The 25336-nt window shown below is 43.6% G+C and overlaps 1 protein-coding gene across 7 annotated transcripts in view; it reads left to right on the forward strand.

Annotated features, from left to right (window-relative positions):
• RAPGEF4 (Rap guanine nucleotide exchange factor 4) overlaps window positions 1–25336 on the forward strand; it is a 467459-nt gene that overhangs the window by 427424 nt on the left and 14699 nt on the right. For all 7 annotated transcript variants that reach the window (XM_068245487.1, XM_068245488.1, XM_068245485.1 and 4 more), the window contains 2 exons: window positions 21580–21630; window positions 24713–24800. In XM_068245487.1, coding sequence (XP_068101588.1) covers window positions 21580–21630; window positions 24713–24800 — 139 coding nt within the window. The remainder of the gene's footprint in view (window positions 1–21579; window positions 21631–24712; window positions 24801–25336) is intronic.

The following is a 25336-nucleotide window of genomic DNA, read 5'->3' on the forward strand; positions in this document are numbered from 1 at the left end:
CATCGGCAAGCCACCTCCGGAGCTGCATCAGCTGAGGCCGCCACCCACGTGGCCCAGACCACCGCATCGGGCCAGACCTCCGCATCGGGTAAAACACCGCCGCCGCTATCAGGGTAGTTGGGGAGCCAGCCACCTCAAAGAACATGCAGGGACACTAACTGGGGACACTGCAATCCTAAGGGGTCTCCAAAGGAACCTCCTGCCCTCCACCACCGGGGCCCCCTCTGCTCAAAACGCCACTAAGCTGCAGCTGGGGGATAGATTTGTGCAGCCATGGGATCCCCCAGCCTCACCATCAACCAGCTGGATAGCAGGACTTTTTGAACCCTGTGTCTCTCTCTAGCCTAATAATCCTTCTTCTTCTCTCTCTCTCTCTCCTTCTTTCTCTCTCTCTCTCTTTCTTTCTCTCTCTCTCTCTTTATTCCTTCTCTCTCCCTTTCTTCCTTCTGCTCTCTCCTTCTCTATGTACTGTCGGACATTACGGGGGCATCCAAGCTGCTGTGGAGCTGGTGAGCGCCGCCAAGGAGGCAGGCAGCTCCGCTCACACAGCACTAGGACCCCTCCAGTTTTGCTGCTTTGTATATGCTTTGTATATGCCGTGTTGCTTTGTATATGCCTACTCTTGTATACTATGCTGCATGTGCATGTCTCTCAATCTACTGCATGTCTGATACTGTACCGTACCATCACCGACCCTGTATGTGCCAAAAATAATTCCGGGTACAACTCCCGTTGTACTTGGCGAAATAAATTGATTCTGATTCTGATTCTGATTCTGATTCTGGTCCAAATCATAGTCAGCCTCCTACTTACAAAATAACTAGAAAAGTACGGGAGTCTCTTTTGTGTTTGTTTTAATGGGTTTTTAATGTGCTTTCATAGCCTATTATTATTATTTACTGTATTTATAAAGCACCAACATATTATGCAGCGCTGGACAATAAATTGAGTTACAGACAATGATAAATACAGCTGACGGACAGCATTAGGTTATACAAGGAAACAAGTTCATACGATCGAGTGACAGTCTTAAAATACCAAATAATTCAAATCAAAGACACTGTGTGGGAAGGGGCAAATTGATAGGGATGCATGGTCAAGTGGAGAGGGGGGGGGGGGGAGACCATGCCAAAGGTTTATAATCTAAAAGGGAAAGGAAGGGAAACACACAGTAAGGGCTGCGGGATAGGGGCACAGCAGAGAGGATTAGGGCTTAGGTGTGGGGGTTGGCCATCTTGCAGAACTACACTTTAAGGGCCTGGTGGACAGTGAAAGGGTATTCCAGAGAGTGGAGGCAGCTCTAGAGAAGTCCTGCAGTGACGCATGGGAGTGAGAAATGCACGGGGTGGTCAGGCAACGGTCATTGGAGGAATGTAGTCAGGTTTGCATCAGTGGACAAGATCAGAAATGTAGGTTGATTTCCCTTTCGAGAGCTGTATTTATATAAGCATATCAGTACTCAGTTATACTAACAAGAAGGATGGAACACATATGACCGCTGTTGAGTATCCAAACCCCGGCATATGGGGATGTGTTCTGTCCACTTCTGCTATGCTTCAAAAGCTAAACTATAACATACAGTAGATCATAAAATAGAGCACACAGATAATTGTAGAACATATAACGTTACAGCTCTTTGATTGATCTGCTATGGCATAGAGATTCATTCTTTGCATGTAATATACGTCCTCTGGTATGAAAAGAATTCAAAAGGAATCCATTGTTTGCTTTGAAGCTGACAGATGGCCATAGGCTGAAAGAACACTATTTATTTTTCACTTTTCATACATGAGGCCTGCAGTGGATAATGGGTGTGTAAAACCTTTGCTACTAAATACATTTCAAAAAATGAAGTGGGTAGGGATACGGCACTTCCAACAGACTAAAATGTCAAGGGAACTATAATAGTCATTCTCACGTACAGCAAGGAACGCAATATAGGGAGGCACTTCCTGTTGGCCCAAACAAAATGCAGAGATTTCAATGTGAACAACAATCTATATAGTGTATATAAAATTTGACATATGTGTATGTGCCGCCATCACTCGAAAACGCCTTGACTGATAACAAAACTTGGTATACCCTTAGTACCTAGGAAGATATGTTCTGGGGGTCTCACGTCCCCCCTGCACAGCTGGGCGGAACCACAAACAGTCAACCAGATTTCAACCATTCATGTTAATGGGAAAAATGTAAAAGGCTGCCATTCTCACAGTAATAAAGCCAGAGTCCCCAAACTTGGCACAGTTGGTCACTTGGTGACCAAGGTGAAAAATTCAGGGAAAGTGGGTGGATCATAAAACAGCCAATAAAATTTTAGCAATTCGTTTTCAATGGGAAAATGTAAACTGCAGCCATTCTTACACTGTTAATGGAAGGGTTCTCAAACCAAACTTGCCACTGTTAATCACTGGGTGACTGGGATTAATATTCAGGAAAGCGGATGGAGCCTACAACAGCCAATCAAAATTCACCTATTGGTTTTCGAGGGGAACATTTCAATGGCTCCCAGTCTCACACTCTCAGAGGCCTCAAGCCTGGTACAGTCAGGAGACTGGGGTTTCAATTCAGAAAAGGGGGTGGAACCACAAACAGCAAATCAGATTTGTTTGATTGATTTCAATGGAAATGCTTCCATTCTCATATTATTGATGCCAAGGACCCTAAAGCTCACAAACTTCATTATTGAGTGACTGTGTGTCAAGGTTATAAACCTTGTTGTTGAGGGCAGAGCCAACAACAACCAAATAGTTACATGAGAAAATTTAAATTGCAGCCATTCTTACACTCTTAATGGCAGGGTCCTCAAACTTCACACAGCTGGTCACTGGGTGACTGGGATTAATATTCAGGAAAGTGGGGGGAGCCTACTGCAGCCAGTGAAAATGTACTGTGAGAACGCGAAAAAGCTGCCGCAAGTACTCAGAGTAAGGCGGCTGTTTTACGCGTTCAACAGGGCAGCTCGAGGGCAGGGACCTGCATTCACTGGCCTGACAGAACGCGGAGAAACCGCTGCATGCCCAGAGAACAGGGCGGCGGATTCCGCGTCCGACGCGGCGGTTTGCACGCATAGGCCCACTTCTGTCTGTACTGCTGAACGCGGAGAGAACGCCGCACGCTCAGACAGCGGTGCGGCGGATTCCGCATCCAAAACAGCAGAGGCATTACAACACATGTCTGGTGTGGCTGGGACTGATAGTCCACATAGGTTCAGAAGGACGCGTGCGCGCGGAGAGGCAGAGCATTTATGACAGCCAGAAGGGTGTCAGCTGACCAGGCCGGTCAGCTGACAATTCTTTCAGGTTTCATTGGTCCAGCACTTAGGAGAGGCACAGGAGAGCGCTGGTGTATATATACTGGGTGCTGGTCATTCCTCTGGTGTCTGGCGTTGCGATCACTACGTGGTAGCACTCAGACCCTGTCAGTATCTGTGTTACATTAGACCAGTTTCCTAGGTGTTGATGATTAAGGAGCTCACCCCTTAGTCTAGGAATTCTGTTATCATTTGTGTTATTATTCTAGATTAGTTTCCAAGGTGTTGATGACCAAGGAACTCACACCTTAGTCTAGGAAATTCTGTTATCATCTGTGTTATTATCTAGACCAGTTTCCTAGGTGTTGATGATCAAGGAACTCACACCTTAGTCTAGGAATTGTTGATTATTTGTTGTGACCTTCTGCTTTCCTGACCATTCTTCTGATCTCTGATTTTGTACCTTGTCATTCTGATACTCTGTTGCTGAACTTAGCTAGTCTCTAGATTCTGCATCTGTCTCCTGTCTCTGTACTTTATCTGTCCGTGTGTTAACGACCTGGCCTGCCCGACCTCGAGAACTATCTCTCCTGTTGAGAGATAGTTCGCAGATCTGTCAGTGACACTCCCTCATTGGTGTCACTCACGTTCTGTCCTTCCCACTCTCGGCCTGACTCCCCCTGCGGAGAGTCCAGACCAACGGAAGGAACTTGCTGCAGAGCAATATTCATTATTGCTCTAGTACCTGATATTCAGGTGCGGTCCTCAAAGTATTACTGTTGCACCAAAAACTCATCACTCAGGTGTCCGGAGGTTAGAGATATATCTGATTATCGGTGATACTGCAGATCATCAATAATCGGGTATATATCTGCATTCTCGGTGATACTGCAGATCACCGGTAATCAGATCCTCTCTGTGTTACACCGATTGTTACATGTACCTATTGATTTTCAAGGGGAAATTTTAAATTGCTGCCATTGCACTGTTACTGGCAGAGGCCTCAAAACTGGCTACAGTCAATCACTGGGGCTCAAAGTTCTGAAAAGTGCCTCAAACAGCTAATCAGATTTGTTTGATTGATTTTAATGGGAAAATTTAAACTGCTTCTATTGTCACATTATATTATGCCAAGGACACCAAAGCTCACAAACTTGGTCACTGACTGAAGTGTTCTCCCCAGAAATTTTTTCCTGCCGGGTGGCATGAAATAGTATCCGGGTTGCGGAATATGAGAAAATGCAGGGACGATGCTTCTGTGTGCAATTCTGCTTAAAGCATAGGAGGAGGTGAACCAATGACAGGCGGGTGCTCATAAAAACTAGCCGGGTGGAGCACTCGGGTAAAAGAGCCTGGGGAGAACACTGGACTGAGGCCTTGTTCACATTGCATTCCGTTCGCAAGTCCGTCCGCGTTGGGGTTTGTTTTGAGGCATCTTTTTTTTCTAATTCCCGGCACTTGGGTGGGAGAATCGTTTTTGTGCTTAGCGGTTTTCTAAGGGTTTTTTCGAGCGGTTTTGTAATTCACCCCCTGACGCAAGTCAGAAAGTGAACTCTTCAGGAAGATTAAATACAATCGAGGCTGGATTTGTACTCTCCAGCACCCAAGGCCTGGTGTCACCAACCGCCCCCCCCAACCGCTCCTCCCCCAACACTATTCTGTCCAAAAACCTTGCTAGTAACCACTGATTTGAATAAGGTCCTTTCCATTGTGCTGCTCTGCCCTCTATTCAACAAAAAAGCAGTGAATGCTCTGTCCACTCGTGCTCCCTGTAATTCCGCTCTTCTGCCAGAATGTGCACAGCAGCCAATACTGTTCTGGGCATGCATCCTTCAGAAATGATGCTCATGTATGAGCAGTACTTGTCAGGTACACATACCCATAACACTTGCCTGCTGTGCACATCCAGACTAGAGATGGCCTGAATGGTTCGCCGACGAATGGTTCCCGGCGAACTTCGGTGGTTCGCGTTCGCCAGCAAACGCAAACTTTTCCGGAAGTTCGGTTCGCCCCCATAATGAACCATTATGGTCAACTTTGACCCCCTACATCAGTCAGCAGGCACATTGTAGCCAATCAGGCTACACTCCCTCCTGCAGCCACTCCCCCCCCTTATGAAAGGCAGGCATTGCCGGCCATTTTACTCACTTGGGTGCCTGCAGTAAACAGAGAAGGGACTGCTGCTGCCGCTGCAGACTCTCAAAGGGAAAGATTAGTTAGGCTCGTATAGACTTGTTAGCTTGCTTCTTGCTGATTCTTATTGTTAAAATAGCACCCCACAACAGCTCTTTTGAGAGCTAGTCTTGTTCTTGTGATCTATTTTTTTTCTGTGTGTCCCACTGACACTTGTGTTGCATAGACAGCCTTGATAATTCATACTGTGTGTGTGCCACTGCCAGGCCCAGCACATTCAGTGACTACCTGTGTGTGACAGGTGCACATTGTAATACCCATTACTGCATATACCTACCTGTTGTTCACAGTGCACCCACCTACCTACGTGAGCTGAGCGCAGGCAGTGTCACTGTGCCTGTCCGCTACCTGTCTGTGTGTAACAGGTGCACATTGTAATACCCATTACTGCATATACCTACCTACTTGCTGTTCACAATGCACCCACCTACCTGTCACAAGAGCCCTGGTGGCTGGAACGCGAAATGCCTTCCAAACAGTTCCAGCGCACAGATCGTGCAAACTATGGTCGCAGTCAATGCGCAGAAACCGTTGGGAATTGGCCGCAGACAAACCAGAAGGGAGCCTGTGGGTTACGGAAATACACTTTACACACTATTTCAGGGTATATCTGCCACCACCACTGGTATGGGCCAGTGGTCCCTACCGACTGACTGACTGATCCTGCAAATAAAACGGTTAAAACACGCTGTATTCTGTCTAGATATCAATAATAGTAGCGACTCCTCAGAGACCTGAGTTCAGTTTCTGTGTATGGCTGTATAGCAGGTGTAGCGGAACAGTAAACGACTTTGATAAAGTCTTTATTTACGTGCAATATAAATAATTAATATATATAAAAAATCGTTAAAATCAACAATTATAGAGACAAATGATAACACAGTATAAAAGAAACTAAAAGGAGTAAAAAATACTTAGATTTGTAGAAAGATGTCCTTTTGTTGGAAAAACTTGTAGAGTTCCTTTTGTTTCAGTTCAAAGTTCAGAGTTCAGACCAGGTGGATGCCAGCATATCCTCAAGCTGGCACAGATGTGATCAAGTTGGTGTTTCAAGGTGGAGGACACTTGCGTTTCAGCCTGTCAATAGTTTTATCACCCCTCGCTGCGGGGAGTGGCTATGACAGGCACAAGTCCAGCCTCGGGAGGATGGAGCAGGGGCTGTCCCATCCTTACAGACCCTCAGACTGGCAGAATTCTAGTTCGGCCCGTCTTGGGGTGCACGTGGGGGCAGTTAAAACCTAGATCGCATATTCACACTCAGCATGATTTTACGAATCCTAAGACATGAAATATGACAGGTCTATCATGAGAATTTACCCCCCGTCTCTTCAAACCCATATTGCTATGAGAGTTTAGGGGACAGAGTTCTGGGAATTTCACAGAACCAGCACCGGGACTCATGCTACACTTTCCCTACGTTTGGCGAAGCTGCCATCTCAGAAACCCCAGAAATATGACAGAACTGGGAAGTTATGGATTATGCTATGAGCCTCAGGCCATCAGTGGCTGGAAGGTGTAATGGTTAAGGGCTCTGCCTCTGACATGGGAGACCAGGGTTCGAATCTCGGCTCTGCCTAGAGATGAGCTGAAATTTTCTAAATTTCGCATTACTAAAATTACGCATGCGAAATTTGCGATTACGATGCGAAATTACAGTAGCGTAATTGCCATTAAAATCGTAATTGAAAATACCGTAAGCGTAATTTTCAACGCGTAATTTCGCGTTTCGTTCATGCCGTAATTTCGCATTAAACGCTACCGTAATTTCGCGTTAAACCGTAACGCTCCGTATAATATAAAAAAGCCGCCGACTTTAAGGGTTAATAGCAAAGCCCCCTTAAATGCTAAGAGCCTCAAATTTGGAGAATATATTAAGGAGATCAGGAGGAATAAGAGGAAAAATTTTTTTTTCAAAAAGACCCTATAGTTTTTGAGAAAATCGATGTTAAAGTTTCAAAGGAAAAATGTAAACATTTAAAAACCCGCCGACTTTAACGGTTAATAGCAAAGCCTGCTTAAAGTTTAGGAACACCAAATTCCCAGGGTATATTAAGGGGATCAGTGGGAATAAGAGGAAAAAAATTTTTTCAAAAAGACCTTATAGTTTTTGAGAAAATCGATTTTTAAGTTTCAAGGGCGAAAATGTCTTTTAAATGCAGAAAATGTCAGGTTTTTTTGCACAGGTAACAATAGTGTATTATTTTCATAGATTCCCCCAAGTGGGAAGAGTTTTACTTACTTCGTTCTGAGTGTGGGAAATATTAAAAAAAAACGACGTGGGGTCCCCCCTCCCAGACCTCTTTAACCCCTTGTCCCCCATGCAGGCTGGGATAGCCAGAATGCGGAGCACCGGCCGTGTGGGGCTCCGCACCCTGACTATACCAGCCCGCATGGTCCATGGATTGGGGGGTCTCGGAAGGGGAGGGGCAGCCAAGCTTTCCCCTGCCCCTCCGAGCCCTTGTCCAATCCAAGGACAAGGGGCTCTTCTCCACCTCCGATGGGCGGTGGAGGTGGAGGCCGCGATTTCCTGGGGGGGAGGTTCATGGTGGAATCTGGGAGTCCCCTTTAAAAAGGGGTCCCCCAGATGCCCACCCCCCCTCCCAGGAGAAATGAGTATAGAGGTACTTGTACCCCTTACCCATTTCCTTTAAGAGTTAAAAGTAAATAAACACACAAACACTTAGAAAAAGTATTTTAATTGAACAAAAAACATAACCACGAAAAAAGTCCTTTAATATTCTTAATTAACCATTAATACTTACCTGTCCCTTTAATAAATGATCCCACGCAATATCCTCGGAAATGTTCTATCAGTTACAATGTAACAAAGTTATTACAATGTAACAACTTTGTTACATTGTAACTACGCCGCACCCGACGTCACCCGCCGCTCAACCGCCGCACGGACCCGACAGAGCTCTGAGCTATATAGCTCAGAGCTCTGAGAAGCATCTTTGTATTTTGGCTCCAAGGAGCCCCATTGGTCCTTAGCAGACCAATGGGGTTCCTTCTGATTTGAAGGAACCCCATTGGTCTGCTAAGGACCAATGGGGCTCCTTGGAGCCCAAATACAAAGATGCTTCTCAGAGCTCTGAGCTATATAGCTCAGAACTCTGTCGGGTCCGTGCAGGACGCTAAGTCCCCGCCGGCTCTGCTGCCCTCCCCGCCTCTCCCACATGTCACCCACATGTCACTCACATGTGGGTGACATGTGGGTGACAGATGTGGGCGGGGTGGACAGCGGGAGCTGCGGGGACTTAGCGTCCTGCACGGACGCGTAATTGCTGCGGCGGCTGAGCGGCGAGTGACGTCGGGTGCGGCGTAGTTACAATGTAACAAAGTTGTTACATTGTAATAACTTTGTTACATTGTAACTGATAGAACATTTCCGAGGCTATTTCGAGGGATCATTTATTTAAAGGGACAGGTAAGTATTAATGGTTAATTAAGAATATTAAAGGACTTTTTTCGTGGTTATGTTTTTTGTTCAATTAAAATACTTTTTCTAAGTGTTTGTGTGTTTATTTACTTTTAACTCTTAAAGGAAATGGGTAAGGGGTACAAGTACCTCTATACTCATTTCTCCTGGGAGGGGGGGTGGGCATCTGGGGGACCCCTTTTTAAAGGGGGCTCCCAGATTCCACCATGAACCTCCCCCCCAGGAAATCGCGGCCTCCACCTCCACCGCCCATCGGAGGTGGAGAAGAGCCCCTTGTCCTTGGATTGGACAAGGGCTCGGAGGGGGAGGGGAAAGCTTGGCTGCCCCTCCCCTTCCGAGACCCCCCCAATCCATGGACCATGCGGGCTGGTATAGTCAGGGTGCGGAGCCCCACGCGGCCGGTGCTCCGCATTCTGGCTATCCCAGCCTGCATGGGGGACAAGGGGTTAAAGAGGTCTGGGAGGGGGGACCCCACGTCGTTTTTTTTTAATATTTCCCACACTCAGAACGAAGTAAGTAAAACTCTTCCCACTTGGGGGAATCTATGAAAATAATACACTATTGTTACCTGTGCAAAAAAACCTGACATTTTCTGCATTTAAAAGACATTTTCGCCCTTGAAACTTAAAAATCGATTTTCTCAAAAACTATAAGGTCTTTTTGAAAAAAAAATTTTTCCTCTTATTCCCACTGATCCCCTTAATATACCCTGGGAATTTGGTGTCCCTAAACTTTAAGCAGGCTTTGCTATTAACCGTTAAAGTCGGCGGGTTTTTAAATGTTTACATTTTTCCTTTGAAACGTTAACATCGATTTTCTCAAAAACTATAAGGTCTTTTTGAAAAAAAAAATTTTCCTCTTATTCCTCCTGGTCTCCTTAATATATTCTCCAAATTTGAGGCTCTTAGCATTTAAGGGAGCTTTGCTATTAACCCTTAAAGTCGGCGGCTACCTAACATTAATACATGCGTCAACTTTTCCGCTTCGGGAGCATGACCATACGCATTAATTTCGTAATAACAGTTGCAATGCGAAAATTACGCGAAAATTACGGTTACGCGAAATTTCGCGAAATCCTTCTTCATTACGATTATGTACTTACGGCCATAAACGTAATTACACTAATTACGCGAAATTTCGCGAAATCGTAATTACTCCATTACACTCATCTCTAGCTCTGCCTGTTCAGTAAGCCAGCACCTATTCAGTAGGAGACCTTGGGCCAGTCTCCCTAACACTGCTACTGCCTATAGAGCGCGTCCTAGTGGCTGCAGCTCTGGCGCTTTGAGTCCGCCAGGAGAAAAGCGCGATATAAGTGTTCTGTGTTTGTTTTGTTTGTCAGGTCATTCAGGGTGTGTGCTGGCAGCTGGCTTCCCTTTGATCCTTACCAGGGAGCAAGGTGTCAAGACCTCCCGGGGATTCTTAGCCTGCCTGGCTGAATCTAGGCCTCCTTATCAAAGTGAAACAGCTGGCATATCCTCTGAGAGGGGCCATTAGCTCTCCAGGGGGCCGGGGAACCAGCTTGTTACAGCTATGTGCTAAATGCAATTAACTACCTTTCCCAGAACTGTCTATCTTAAAACCAAAGTTTGTCATTCTGAGCCCTGCAATAGATGTGTGATCGATTGCGGTGATCAGAAACGACTGCTGGATCTGCGATTTTTATGCGTTTTGGACGACTGGGCGTCGCCTGGCATCACAACCTACCTACGTGAGTTGAGCGCATGCAGTGTCACTGTGCCTGTCCGCTACCTGTCTGTGTGTGACAGGTGCACATTGTAATACCCATTACTGCATATACCTACCTACCTGTTGTTCACAGTGCACCCACCTACCTACATGAGCTGAGCACACGCAGTGTCACTGTGACTGTCCGCTACCTGTTTGTGTGTGACAGGTGCACATTGTAATACCCATCACTGCATATACCTACCAGCTGTTGTTCACTTCAGTGCACCCACCTACCTAAGTGAGCGCACGCAGTGTCACTGTGCCTGCCCGGTACCTTTCTGTGTCCAGCACGGCCGTCACTACACAAACAGCTGTTTGCAGTCACTGCATACCTTTTACTGCATCTTTGACTGCACATTGTATTATACCTGGCAGTCAGTGCACACCTTTCACTTGAATGGATGGCAGACTTGCCCTCCATAACAGATTCTCTTTACAGGTAGTACAGTCTATCAGTGTCATCTACAGCAGGGCCTCAAAAGTCCTCCTTTTGGTCACTACCTCGGGACGTGCATGCCATGCCTGCTGCCTTCCTTGGATGTGTGGTAGCCGTTCCTGCTCCTTTGCCCACAGCGTGCCTGCTGCCTTCCTTGGATGTGTGGTGGTGGTAGCCGTTTCTTAGGCTCCCACTCCAGACCGGAATCGAATCAGGATTTCCTGGCCATTACCCGTGGTCACTCACAATGGCAGACTTGCCCTCCATAAAAGATTCTCGTTGCAGGTACTGAACAGCAAGCAGAACAAGTATTTAAAAAAAAGATGTAAGCTTTAAAGAGAATCTTTAACCTAAATAAACATACCAGCCTGTAGGTTTTCATCTCCTGCCCCCCTCATTCACATTTTCGCTGCTCCCCACCAGGATCCTGGTCCAAAAAAAAGCAGTTTTATAAACTGTTTTTGTAAACAAAAAATATGGCTGCCAAACAGGAAGTTCATCATAATATCGCATGCTCCTGTAAACTGCATTACAGTTTCCATGAAAGGTTATATTATTGAACAATAAATTCAGCCTTTAGAGTTTATTTCATAGTTTAGAAGAAGTTTTACCTTGTAAAGAATGCTGCAATCTTTAGTAGTGATTACTGATAGCAGGTCCTTGTCTGCAATCTGCAATAGTCTATGAGCTATGCTTCTCACAATTATCAGCTTTTATCAGTAGATGATACTGAGTTACTGAGAGCAGGGAATGTGTGAGCTCTGCTTTTCACAGTTTTCAGTGTGTGAAAGACTCAAAGAGACTCAGAGCAGGGCTATCAGTGTAACCTCCTGTCTGGAAACAATTACAGCCACTTCCTCTTTGGGCGACAAGCCTGACAAAGGAGAGTAAATTTGATTTATTACATCAATGGCGCAACTAAAAAAGGCTGCAGTAAGCCAGAGCACTTTAGAATAGGTATAGGAACGTGTAGGATAGTAGAAGGAAGGCTGAAATTTTTGTTACAGAGTCTCTTTAACAATGGTAGAGAAAGAACCATTGAAAGTTGATAAGGCAGTCAGACATTACCTGACATCACTGAGTGAGGAACAGCAATCTCGCCATGGTGCGCACCAGTCCAGCATGGCCGTCACTACACAAACAGCTGTTTGTGGTGCGTTACGCAGTGAGTTTGGTGTGTCAGTGTGAAGCAGTGCTCTAATTACACTCCCTGATTGATGTATACACATGCAAGATGTTTTAAAGCACTTTAGGCCTGCAATTTAGCATTCAATGTGATTTCTGCCCTTAAAACGCTGCTTTGCGTCCAATCCGGATTTTTCCAGGGGACTTTGGGCGTGTATCCCACTCCGCCATGCCCCCCTCCAGGTGTTAGACCTCTTGAAACATCTTTTCCATCACTTTTGTGGCCAGCATAAATTTTTCTAGTTTTCAAAGTTCGCCTCCCCATTGAAGTCTATTGCGGTTCGCGAAAGTTTTCACGGTAGGTTCGTGAACCCGGTTCATGAACCTAAAATCGGAGGTTCTGGCCATCTCTGATCCACTTTATTGGTACAAAATATCAAAAAATTGTTTAAAAAGCTTCTTCAATTCCACATGATTTGTCTTCATATAATCAATAATCAACCATAGGACATGGATAATTGAAGCTGATTGGTAGGTATTATATTCTGGCTTGATGCAACTTTGAATAAATGTTGTATTTTACAGGCGGCAACGACACATGTTCGTTTCGGGCTCTTTATATCATATGTATGCCCTTCATCAGGCCGTAATACAAATTTCTGTATGGCACAGTCAATCAGCACAAAGGCCAGAAAACTACATATAGTGGCACAGGCATCCAGGCCTACCAGATGCACAAGGGAATTCTTCCAAGGCATGAGAGGAAAAGAACGCTGCTAGAGTGGAAGCTTCCACTCTAGCAGCGTTCTTTTCCTCTCACGCCTTGGAAGAATTCCCTTGTGCATCTGGTAGGCCTGGATGCCTGTGCCACTATATGTAGTTTTCTGGCCTTTGTGCTGATTGACTGTGCCATACAGAAATTTGTATTACGGCCTGATGAAGGGCATACATATGATATAAAGAGCCCGAAACGAACATGTGTCGTTGCCGCCTGTAAAATACAACATTTATTCAAAGTTGCATCAAGCCAGAATATAATAGCTACCAATCAGCTTCAATTATCCATGTCCTATGGTTGATTATTGATTATATGAAGACAAATCATGTGGAATTGAAGAAGCTTTTTAAACAATTTTTTGATATTTTGTACCAATAAAGTTTTTCTATAAGATTTTGCTAAAATTGCACTGTATTTCCTCGTTTTTTGAACCCAAGTCCTTTTCTATAAAATTATTGAGGTCTTGTGGGCAAGGTGGATTGCCCTTAAGAGGACTTTGTGTTTTTGATCCTTCACTTTAAAAAGGATGATACCCAATTATACGTATTCAGTTGTTCATCTCTGATCCAGACAGGAACGCCAAAATATAAGGCTTGTGAGTGGACAGAGTATGCACTGCTTCTTTGTCCTCTCTGCCACTGGCTGCAGTCAGAGCCACAGACAGGTGACAATGCAGCGCAATGGCGAGAAGCCCACCCAAAACAGAGAACAGGTAAGTAACAAATAACATCTTGTCATTGTACAGGAAGAAGGCAGCTTAGTAGCAGAAAGCTTTTTCTTTTTCTTTTAAGTTAACCATAATAGCCAATAAATGATAAAATCCTGATTGAAAACTTTCTGCCTTCACTAAGGGCTAATATGGTACAATACTCCACTGCTAAAGGTAATTAGAAGGATCCTAAACTACATACAATGGTATAGATGTAGGTGTCCTTTAAACAGTGACAATGTAGTGCTTAAAACAGAAAGACAGATCCTAAAATGAGTCAGGAAAGAGTTAACTGAAGCGGAGATCACTGCTGCCATAAACATCCCTGGCTAGCTAAACAGTCATAAATTTAGGTTAGATAAGAGAAAGCTTTTAACAGGAGTCATTCTGACAGCTGTAGGAGAAAGGGAGAAGTAACTAGCAGAGCTGAAATTCCTCTGTAGCAGTAGAGTATTGTACAGTGTAGCATCCTGATTCAAAACTTTTTGAAATTCCTCTGTGAATGTGTGCATTAAAACTGAATGCAGTTCTGTCTGCAGTACTGTTAACTGGCACTTTTCACATAGCAGCATGTACTGTATGTCCATCATACAGAGGACAGGATCATTGTCAGATATGCAGGGATTGGGGAACTCTGGAATTTAGACATCAATGCAGAGCAGGGCGCTGCGCTGAGGACCAGAAGAGATGATTTACTTTAACATATGATCTCTTCTCTCTCCAAGTCCTGTCGCCCTTCTTATCTTATTTGATTTTATCCCACTAGGCCATGGCCTTTGTGGCCTTCCCAGAAATCCGGCCCTGAATACAATGTATTTATTCTTAACAACGCAATCGCCTAATCCGCGTTTTTGTACGCGTTCGCTGATTTTCCTATACCTTCCATTGAGTCAGAATCGCCCCGAAAATGGAACACTGACAGCTTTCCTAGCAGCACTGCGCTAGGAAATGTATATTTAGCATAGCTTTTTAGTAAAGGTACATATACACTAATTGATTTTCCCATTCGATTCTCTGTAGATTTGATTTATCAGCTGGGAATTGATTCTCCAAAATGATCTAAAGTATCATTCAGACAGGATGGAACATTTAGGTCGACCGGGAGCGGGTAAGAACATTGGTAGATTGGTTTGATCGATTTTTAGTAGATTCCCTCCTGGAATTTATTGGAAATTGATATGCAGTGTGTAGTAGGAATCAACTCCTGAAGTGATTCTTTTCAGAGAGGAATCAGTTGTTTTGGAACATTGGGTGGAAAAATAATATGTGTATGGGCAGCTTTTAGGGACTTTGGCTTGTTTTGGTCTCTTACAATCCCTAGTGATTCTGGGTCTCTATGGGGTTGATTCATTAAAACTAACGTGCCCATCAGTGCAAGTTCATTTGAAACAGTGGAAGTTAAAATTAGCCTGTGCGCTTTAAGCACAGTCCTACCTGCGTTGCATGCGCTCTTCATGTGCTAAACCTAATTGCTGCGCGATAGCGTATAGCATGATCGGGATAGTTCACCAACGCAGCCGCTTCTATGTTAATTAACACAGTGGTGGCCGCGTTAGTGGACTTTTGCAATCGCGCTACATGCTGTTGCACGGCAACTAGGTTTAGCTCACGTAAGTAAAGAGCGCACGCTACGCAGAGAGGACTGCACGCACCGTGCGCATGCTAATTTTAACTCTCGCTACTTCAAATTAACTTGACAGGCACGTTAGTTTTATTAAGACAACCCTCTTAAGCTTACTGACTGAGATGCCATAGGGATATTATCGTGCGCAGGTAGTGCACAGCAATCTTACAGGTACTAACACTGCATCAGGCCCATTGTTCATTACTGGTAACTGAAAGTTCATCATTGCTTCTTATTACTTCTAGATAACTAGATAATGTTGTTCAGTTAGACTGAATATTCGAATCGGAGGTCTCTGTGTATCAGTAAAGTGGAATGTAGCTTAGCTGTAATGTGGTTTGCACTATTCTTCTTCTGCTTCAGGCGCTTACTAGCAAACATGGGCTTGACAGAAATGACTGCTCAACATTTAATTCATTTAACAGAAACAAAGGAAACTAAAGTAAGCAAAATTCTGTAGAATTTGCCCGCCAGCGTCGTAATACTTTTTGCCAATAAGTAGAAAACTGACAGAATTTAGTGCTTGGAAGATTGCCTAATCTGTGTAAGCGGATTGTACACCATGCAGCCTTCTCAGCAAAAGGATGCAACAAAACAAAAATCTAATATAATATAAACTGGATAAATTCTACTTTCAATAAAAAGCATTTAATATATTTTATATACAGTAGAGTCCTGGTTTTCTGGGACTCAACTAACCAGCAGTCTCAACCAACCAGCACAGATCGCCAGCAGTACACAAAGTGGTGAAGGCCAAATTCTTAGCCTGTTTGTGGGTTCTGCTGTGCTTACAGACTGTGTTCCACACTGTAGTCACTTCCTGTCTGAGTCAGTACTGAGTCAGCCACTTACATACCTGATATTTAACTCTTTCAGGCAGAGAAAGAAAAAAAAAGAACACAGCATAGTTTTGTGTGCTAGGCACTGTACATACCCATGTATATCTCATCATGTCACATGTCACCTCCGGTATCTTTTAACCACTTCACCCCAAAGGTGTTTTTACCCTTTCGGACAAGAGCGATTTTCACCTTTCAGTGCTCATCCCTTTAATTTGCCAATAGCTTAATCACTACGAATCACAATGAAATGATCTATATCTTGTTTTTTTCACCACCAATTGCGCTTTTTGGGGTTAATATTTGTTTTCAGTAATTACTTTATTTTCTATGCATTTTAAAGGGAAAACATGGAAAAAATGAAAAAATACCCTATTTCTCCAATTTCATCCCCTAAAGTTTTAATATAAACACTGCTACTGTACATAAAACCCACACATTTTATCTGCCAATTTGTCCTGGTTATCCACAAGATTTTAATTATGTCCCTAGTACAAAGTATGGTGACAATATATCATTTGGAAATAAAGGTGTATTTTATTCTTTGGTGTTTTTTTTTCCCTATTTGCACGTGCACGGGGATGCATGCGCGGACGTGCACGTGCACAGCGGCAGCAGCGCTGTTTGACTTATAAAAACGTCCTGGAGCCATTAAGAGGCTCTAGCAGGACGTTTTTATAAGTCAGTTTGTCATAAAGTGGTTAAGGAAAAGTAATAATAATAGAAAGCAAGATTGTGTTTTTGCTTATTAACTCTTTACAGTATGCTTGACTAGGGGTGTGGCATGGGTGTGACTAGAGTGGAGGGAGGGGCATGATTGGAGGAGTGGCTGGGGCATGTCTTAAAAGCATTCCTCGTTTTTAGTATTTTTATCTAAAAAAGTTGCACTCTTGCAGACTGTTGCTCCTACAGCAGACATGACATAGATATCTGTGCTGTTATCTTCACCTATCACATTTTCTTCCTCCTTCCCTCTCACTTGCATCAGAATTAATTGGTCTATTTATAAACCTTGCATTAGCTGAACTACATCTGGGTCTGTAGAGGCACATGTAGTGTTTTATCTATTCATGGATTGTACAGAAGGAACATCCGGTAGGCTGAACCCAGACACCCCAGCTCTTCATATTCTTCTCATCTGCATGAAAACGGCTTTCATAATTGATTCACAGTACCCATTCCTGACTGCATAATCTAAGCAGCATCCCATTTGCTTGCTTGTCATTTTTATCTTCCTCCCTAGTTCTGAGATGCCATATTTTCCTGGATCTGCTTTCTAATCATTCGCACTAGTTTTTATTCGCCAATTATTGCTCAGACAATTTAGATGGGAAAATGTTTACTGATCGCTGTGATTGTTGCTCATAAGTCATAATGCCAATGTGATTAGTATTTCAATGTTTTCACAGTTGGCTTGTGAATATTACAATGCAATTATCATTGACAGATGCATACGCATAAAGAATGTTGAAGGGGTTTTTTTCCCTGCGCTTGGCAAATCAGAAAATAATAATTGTGTTTTGTTTATGTCACCAGTTAGTTACAGCGACAAGGTTACAAATATCAGTATTAGCTGCTCACTAAACACTCCCAAGTGTCTCTGCGGTGCTGGGGGAGTGGCAGGGATTTGAGCCATATTTAAATAATGCTGCAAACACTGTGTTGTTATTACCTAGAGTGGGTCACATGCAATTAGACCTAATGGAAACACTCCAAGCCCATCTACAGGCACAACTATTTTACACAGTACAATCTGATGGCTTTGTAAGATTGAATGTTAAAAAAGGAAGATTCTGTAGCTAAGAAAAATTCTTTGAAAATATATTTACACAACCAGAGGCAGCCCAGTCAAAGTAGATCTAAGCTAAAAAATCGGATCCCTACCATCCCTCCCCGCCCCCCCTCCCTTGGTGACTTGCAAAACCCGGCAGCAGAGCGTAATACATTACCTGCTTCCAGCGGTCCTCATTCCTCTCTTTAGTGCAGCTTCATGCTGTGCAGCCTGGTATCAGGCAAATTGGGTGCATGCGGCTTCTGAACTAATTGGGCACCGCCAAAGACTTTAATTGAAAATATGGTCAAACCAGCACCAAATGGGAAAATCGGGCACCAGGCGACGCCTGATAATTATTTTTTGTGTTGGCTCTGATTTTAAGCTGGAAAAGCTAGTGACAAAGGGTACATTTTTACCCCATTTTTGTGCAGGGGGTGGTTAGGCATAACAGGGGGGTGGTTAAGGCTAGGCGCCACCGGGTAGAAGTCTTAGGGTTAGGCACCACTAGGGGGGTCTTAGGGTTAGGCACCACCAGGGGGTCTTAGGGTTAGGCACCACCAGGGGGTCTTAGGGTTAGGGACCAACAGTGGGTCTTAGGGTTAGGCGTCAGTAAGGGGGTTTGTGCAGGAGGGTGGTTAGGGTTAGGCATAACGGGGGGTGGTTAGGGCTAGGCACCACAGGGTGGGGGTCTAAGGGTTAGGCACCACCAGGGGGACTGATAGGTAGGCACCACCAGGGAGCGGTCTTAGGGTTAGACACCAACAGGTGGTCTTAGGGTTAGGCACCACCAGGGGGTCTTAGGGTTAGGGACCAACAGGGGGTTTTAGGGTTAGGCGTCAGGAAGGGGGTTTGTGCAGGAGGGTGGTTAGGGTTAGGCATAACGGGGGGTGGTTAGGGCTAGGCACCACAGGGTGGGGGTCTTAGGGTTAGGCACCACCAGGGGGACTGATAGGTAGGCACCACCAGGGAGCGGTCTTAGGGTTAGACACCAACAGGTGGTCTTAGGGTAAGGCAGTAGGGGGGTTAGGCATAGGTAGTGGAGAGTGTTGTTAAGCTATAGTAAAATATCGGTAACAATTACTGATATTTTGCTAACAAAAATTAACACTTTAAGCAACAGCAAGGGCATTGTTCCCCCGCTATTCCGCCCACAGGAATCTGCTCCATCGCGTGCCACACCATCATCCGTCTTCTCCTCCCCGTGTATTTGTTCCATGCAGTGTCACCCACAAGGTAGATCTCGATCCTGAAGGGTGATGCAAATAGCGCGCACGCACCTATAGGGGGACACCTGTGTTAGCAGTGGTCAAAAGAAAAAGTGGCCTCTTTTAAAGGTATTTTACTATTTATTTGACCACACTTTTGTCTTGATATAATGGACATTACTTGCTCCTGCAGATCTGAGTCTGGTACGCTGTGTGCAGGGACGTCTCGTTCCCGTGTCTCAAGCGCTTTGTCAGTTTGAAAACTTTGCTTAAATGACAAGCTTACTTTAGAAGGGAATTATATTTAAGTACTTCAGCTAATAACATTTACACATTTCAGAAACACATTTTTTACGTTTTTGGCATCGGTCCTGGGCGGACTTGCATTGTACCTGACAGAAGATCCATTTATAACCAGTCACATGGGAGCTTTAAACTTTGCATCTAAGAGGAAACAAAGAAAAAAACACCAAAATGTCACAAATCTGTTTGAGCTACAGAGTGTGGAGCCACGGGGCTAAATTGTGTTCCCGCATGTGTCGAAATTTACTGAAATGTATTCAAAAGAAGGCTAATATATCTGGTGGAGGTCATTATTATAATCACATTTGACATTTCGTAATGCTGCATACATTATATGTTCAACCATAACCTGGAGCCGTCCATCAGTCCATTAGCTGACCAACCTCAGCCTGTTGGGATGTCATATATGGGGCTGGAAATATCACATTATTACCCATGAGGTCAGCTAACATGCAATGCAAAATGTAGCAATGGAGAATTACAGAGAATGCGCTAATTAAAGGATAACGTATATATACCAAATCAACACCATAATGTCCCTGGATATTCCAGGGTTTTGCCTGGGCACTTCCTCCCAAGGAGATAAAATCAGTCATGAACTGTAACTTCATTATTAGCAAGGAGCAGTTTGTAATTGTTTGACATAGGTATAGCCTTAAAGTGGACCTGAACTCTTGCACAGGACAGAAGGAAAACATGGAGAAATGCACCCTGTATGGATTTAGAGAGCTTAACACTTTTTAAAATCGCTAAAAAGCTCAGGAAATCGCTTACAAACTGCTCATACAAAACGCTAGCGATAGCGATTGCGTTTTGCAGTGGGTTCCAGGCCTCAGAGAGAACCCAAGATTTTTATTTCTATAGAGTAGTAAATCACACAGTCTCCTACAATTCACTTAATTTGTTAGACATCTACCTCAAATGGCACAGAAGCTTGATCTAGTATAAGCCCATATATATGAAAAAAGAATAACGTAGGCAAATCCCGATCATCTTCTTCTCTGGTGTCTCCTTATAGGTAGGGACCACGTTGGAATGACTCCAATGTGTCACAGAGATATGGAGAAAATGGCAACGAAAAGTATATAGTCCGGTGTGGAGGCTGGTGGTCACCCTCTGTAGCTTCGGTGTGGTGTTCTGTGGGTGGCCTATGTTTTGGAAAGTCACATGACCAAGGTCCTGACAATTTGCTGTCTGTGAACCCCATTGCTTTGTGGGAAATAATGGCTTTTTCCAACTGCCACCAAGCAAGCAATATCTTCCTCTGTGCATAGAACTCTTAGAAACAAACATTCTGTACAAATCACCTGGTAGAACTAAAGATGTCAGCACTAGTGATACATTTCAGAATGTAAATCAGGGAGAGGAAAGATTTTAAAATCGGCAAACACTGACTAAACAAATCTATAAATGAATATTGTAAACAATAAGCATTTTTATTATGCCATTTTCACTATAGTTTCTCTTTAGGTGCATTTTTGCATGAATCCCCTTGGCGGTATGGTTCTTTCCGGATTTTAGGGTCTAAAAGCGGTACAATTTATTTGCACCATTTCAGACCCTAAAACCTGGAAAAAATCATGCTGCCAGGGAGATCTGCAGCAGCTCAGCAGACTCACCTCCCTGGGATCCAGCACTGTAGTTTTCCCTCCATCCTCCAGATGGCACTGTATGCCTATAGTGAGATTGCTGGCTGTCATCATGATGACAGACGGCAATCCCACCAGGGGGAAGCAGAGCTTCGGATGAGAGGAAGAAGAAAGGCGGGCAACGTCGGGATACCCCGGGAGGTGAGTTAAACCGCCTGCTGCGCACTATACTCTGCAGTAACCTCCTGGCGGCTACCAAGATTTCAGCTCGGGGACACCGCTCCTGGCATGTTTTTTCCAACCCGAGCTGAACTTGTGATTACCGCTAAGGAGGTTGATACAAATAGTTTGCAAGAATGATGGTTTACTAGTGAGGACCAGTATAATGTGTCAGCTGATGTGTTACGGTATCTCACAAAAATGAGTACACCTCTCATGTTTTTGTAAATATTTTAAAATGTTATATAAATATTTGATTAACTGTTTTATAAATGCCTTCTTCAGATTCCCATCCTGTGTGCTTTCTGATCTTGGAAACGTATATATTCTCAATGCATGAATTTGTTTCACTTTCTTTTTAGAAACTGCCAAGCAAGTTTAAGAAGATCTATGCAGAATTTGAAAATTTAATGGTGAGTAAATATGTAGCTAACATCAATGTTATTAACTATATGGGTCACCCAAACAAACTACTTCTGTTATACAAGCAGTCCTCTACTTACAAATGATTCAAGTTACAACATTTCAGAGATACAAAGTTGTCTTCACGTACAAAATATACAATACTGTTTTTTTAATTACATTTCCTTGCTGTTAAAGGATTCCCGAAGTGACATGTGACATGATGAGATAGACATGTGTATGTACAGTGCCTAACACACAAATAACTATGCTGTGTTCCTTTTTTTCTTTCTCTGCCTGAAAGAGTTATATATCAGGTATGTAAGTGGCTGACTCAGTCCTGACTCAGACAGGAAGTGACTACAGTGTGACCCTCATTGATAAGAAATGCCCCCTTTTATCTCTTTCTTGCTCTCAGAAGCCATTTTCTGCTAGGAAAGTGTTTTATAGTTGGAATTTCTTATCAGTGAGGGTCACACTGTAATCATTTCCTGTCTGAGTCAGGACTAAGTCAGCCACGTACATACCTGATCTTTAACGCTTTCAGACAGAGAAAGAAAAAAAGCAACAAAGCATAGTTATTTGTGTGCTAGGAACTGTACATACACATGTCTATCTCATCATGTCACATGTCACTTCGGGTATCCTTTAAATGTTACAGTATTGTATAAACTGTTATCAGAAAACAAACAAAAACATAGTTTATACTCTATGTCCCACTCTTTAGTTGTCTGAAAGTGTACCCACGTTTCACCATGTATAAAACAGGACTCAACTTACAAACAATCTCCTGGAACGGAACCTGCTTGTAAGTAGGGGGCCTCCTGTACTTACTGATAAATCATGCGGGCCCCCAGCAAAACTTCAATGGGCCTCCAATGTTCACACCCTTTTCCTTGCCTATTCCTTGTGACCCTCACAGCCTAGGGGCCCATCTTGCAAGAGTCATAAAACAAGTGTGGACATCATAATCTTCACTCCCGAAACAAGTGTATCAACAAAAACACCTAATCGGAAGGATAAAACCCTTTATTGGAGGGAGTGAAGTAGTATTTGGGGCCCCCTTACAGCTCTGGGCTCCCCTGGGGGTTCACCCCTATAATTACGTCCCAGGTTGCTTTTGTAATTGTAATCCTTGTTTCACTTTTAGAAGGGCCAAACAGATTTTGCCTTATGGAGAAGGAAACAGATTTAGAGAATCTGAGAATCTCTCCATAAACATAAAAAAAAAATAATAATAATTTAAAGCTCTAAATCCAGAAAACACAAGTTCTTCATTTATTCTAACTAGCACTAAAAAGCAATTTGATATATCCAGCCTGCTTCCTTTTGTAAAAAATAATCTTGTGATGTCACCTCCTGTTCAAAGGCTGACTCGCCAAACTGCAGTTTATATATGTAAAACTTTGGTCTTGGGTGCTTGTAAAAGATGGTCTGCTGCAGTTATGTTGTTCTGGCGTTATTCCTTCCTGGTTTCATCAATTCTGGAAGAAGACAGATAACCTACAAACTTATACAGTTAATGTCATTGTTAATTCCTATGCAGTCTTGAATGGTTTGCATATGGCACAAATGCTGACAAATCAAACCAGATTCACATGGATAACTTGCGGTAGATTGCCGTCCAGCAGGCATTATGTGCCTTTTCAGCATAAACAGTTGGTCCGTATGAAAGGTAAAGACTGAAAGTGGATCAGTTAGTCAGAATAGAACAAACCTCCCACCATCGACTGTTGAATTTGGTAGTAAATTTCATATTGGTATTCCTTTCCTTGGCATTTTGAAACACTCAAGACATTAGGGGTGTGATGCACTAACTAGCGGCAATATCCCCGTGCAGAGACAATGCATGGCAATATTACAGATATAACCGCAGCAGTGTACCGCCAATTACGCTATTAGCACGATACTTGAGTAGCCCAAGTGTCGCTATGGTAACAAGCTTTTAAACGTGCATTACCATAGCAATGCTTGCGGCACTCGAGTACTGTAGGTCGTGCCATATGTCGTGGCGATATTACTACTAGTTAGTGATCAGACCCTGGGTCCGATGAACTCTTCTCCTAGGAGACATTTCTAAACCTTACTAATAAAATACCTTCAAAGCTCACAGCATGCAAGAAAATACTCAAAATGAGAATAATATTACCTTTTTTTAACCTATTTGTTAATACTTTTTCAATTGCTAAGTGTTGAAAAGTTATTTTTAGATAAGATGCAAAATTATCTACTGGGAGAAAACTCAGGAGAAAAAGTTAATTGGATAGAGGCACCTGCAAAGATTTCCAAGCTTTTTCTTTTTTTTTAACAAGTAAGTTTTTAATATTATGGGCCATATGCAGTTAACTTTTTCTCCTGAGTTTTCTCCTAGGAGATAATTTTTTATCTTCGATTTAGATTAACTTTTCAGCACTTTGCAATGAAAAAAGTATCAAACAGTAGGTGAAAAAGTACTATCAAATAATTTTGAGTATTATTTTGCTTGCTGGTAATTTACAAGGCATTGCATTGACAAATTTGAAAATATCACCTAGGTGAAAACTCAGGTGAAAAAGTGAAAATGCATATGGGCCTATAAGTGATCCAGTATTTTTTCTACCTATATAAGTGATCCAGGAAACCTTGACTGGATGAATAAAGGATTTTCTGCTGTTCTATGGTGAGGTTATGGTGAGGTTATGGTGGGATGCCAGCACAGACGAGATACAATCTGTTCTCCTTAAGCTGGCCACTAACGGTCCAATTTCTAGCGAAAAATCATTCGAGCGATCAGAAATTCTGATCGAATTGGTTGTAAATAATCTCCATTGGTGGACACAATCGATTATGAACGAGTGAAAAAAATGTCGCCCGAATGAATTTTCGTCGAACGAAAATTTGGATTTTCTTGGTGGTCGTGATAGATAGGAAGCAAAGATTGGTTAGTTGATGGTGTAGTGAACGATTTTTGTTCGATCAGAATTTCTGATCGCTCGAACGATTTTTCACTAGAAATTGGACCGTTAGTGGCCAGCTTAAAAGTCAGATTTAGTCAGGCTGAGTTATGAACAGAACACTACTATATTGCTAATATTACTTCTTTTTGTGTTAAAGGATCCTTCACGAAACCACAGAGCTTACCGGCTGACCATCGCTAAGCTGGAGCCACCCATCATTCCATTCACACCTTTGCTTATTAAAGGTAACCTGTTTCCAGAAAAATAACGTGATATCTACCACTTATTGCCAGTGGTATATTTTTGTCCTTTCTGCCACCAGTTTTGGCAGAATGATGTAAATGTAAGCCAGTAGTGCTGATGCTAGCACATGCCTCTACTCCAGGGGTCTCAAACTCGCGGCCCGCAGGGCATTTGCGGCTTTCGATACAATATTTTGTGGCCCGCGCCGGCAAAAGCTTCCTTATAGTTCTCTTCAGTGCTCCCAAGTATTCCGTCGCATCCCCGCCGCTAAACGAGGGCTGCAGAGCCCTCCAAATCGCCCGGGGGGCAATCCACTGGCATTTCCTGGAAGGGGCAGAGCTTTCAGCTTCAGCTCTGCCCCTCCTGACGTCAATCGCGCCGCATCGCCGCCTCTGCCCGCCCCTCTCTGTGAAGGAAGAGTGAGAGGTGCGGGCAGAGGCGGCGATGCGCCGCGATTGACGTCAGGAGGGGCAGAGCTGAAGCTGAAAGCTCTGCCCCTTCCAGGAAATGCCGGCGAATTGCCCCCCGGGCGATTTGG

Source organism: Hyperolius riggenbachi, chromosome 7 (assembly GCF_040937935.1).
Source record: "Hyperolius riggenbachi isolate aHypRig1 chromosome 7, aHypRig1.pri, whole genome shotgun sequence".
Lineage (NCBI taxonomy): Eukaryota > Metazoa > Chordata > Amphibia > Anura > Hyperoliidae > Hyperolius > Hyperolius riggenbachi.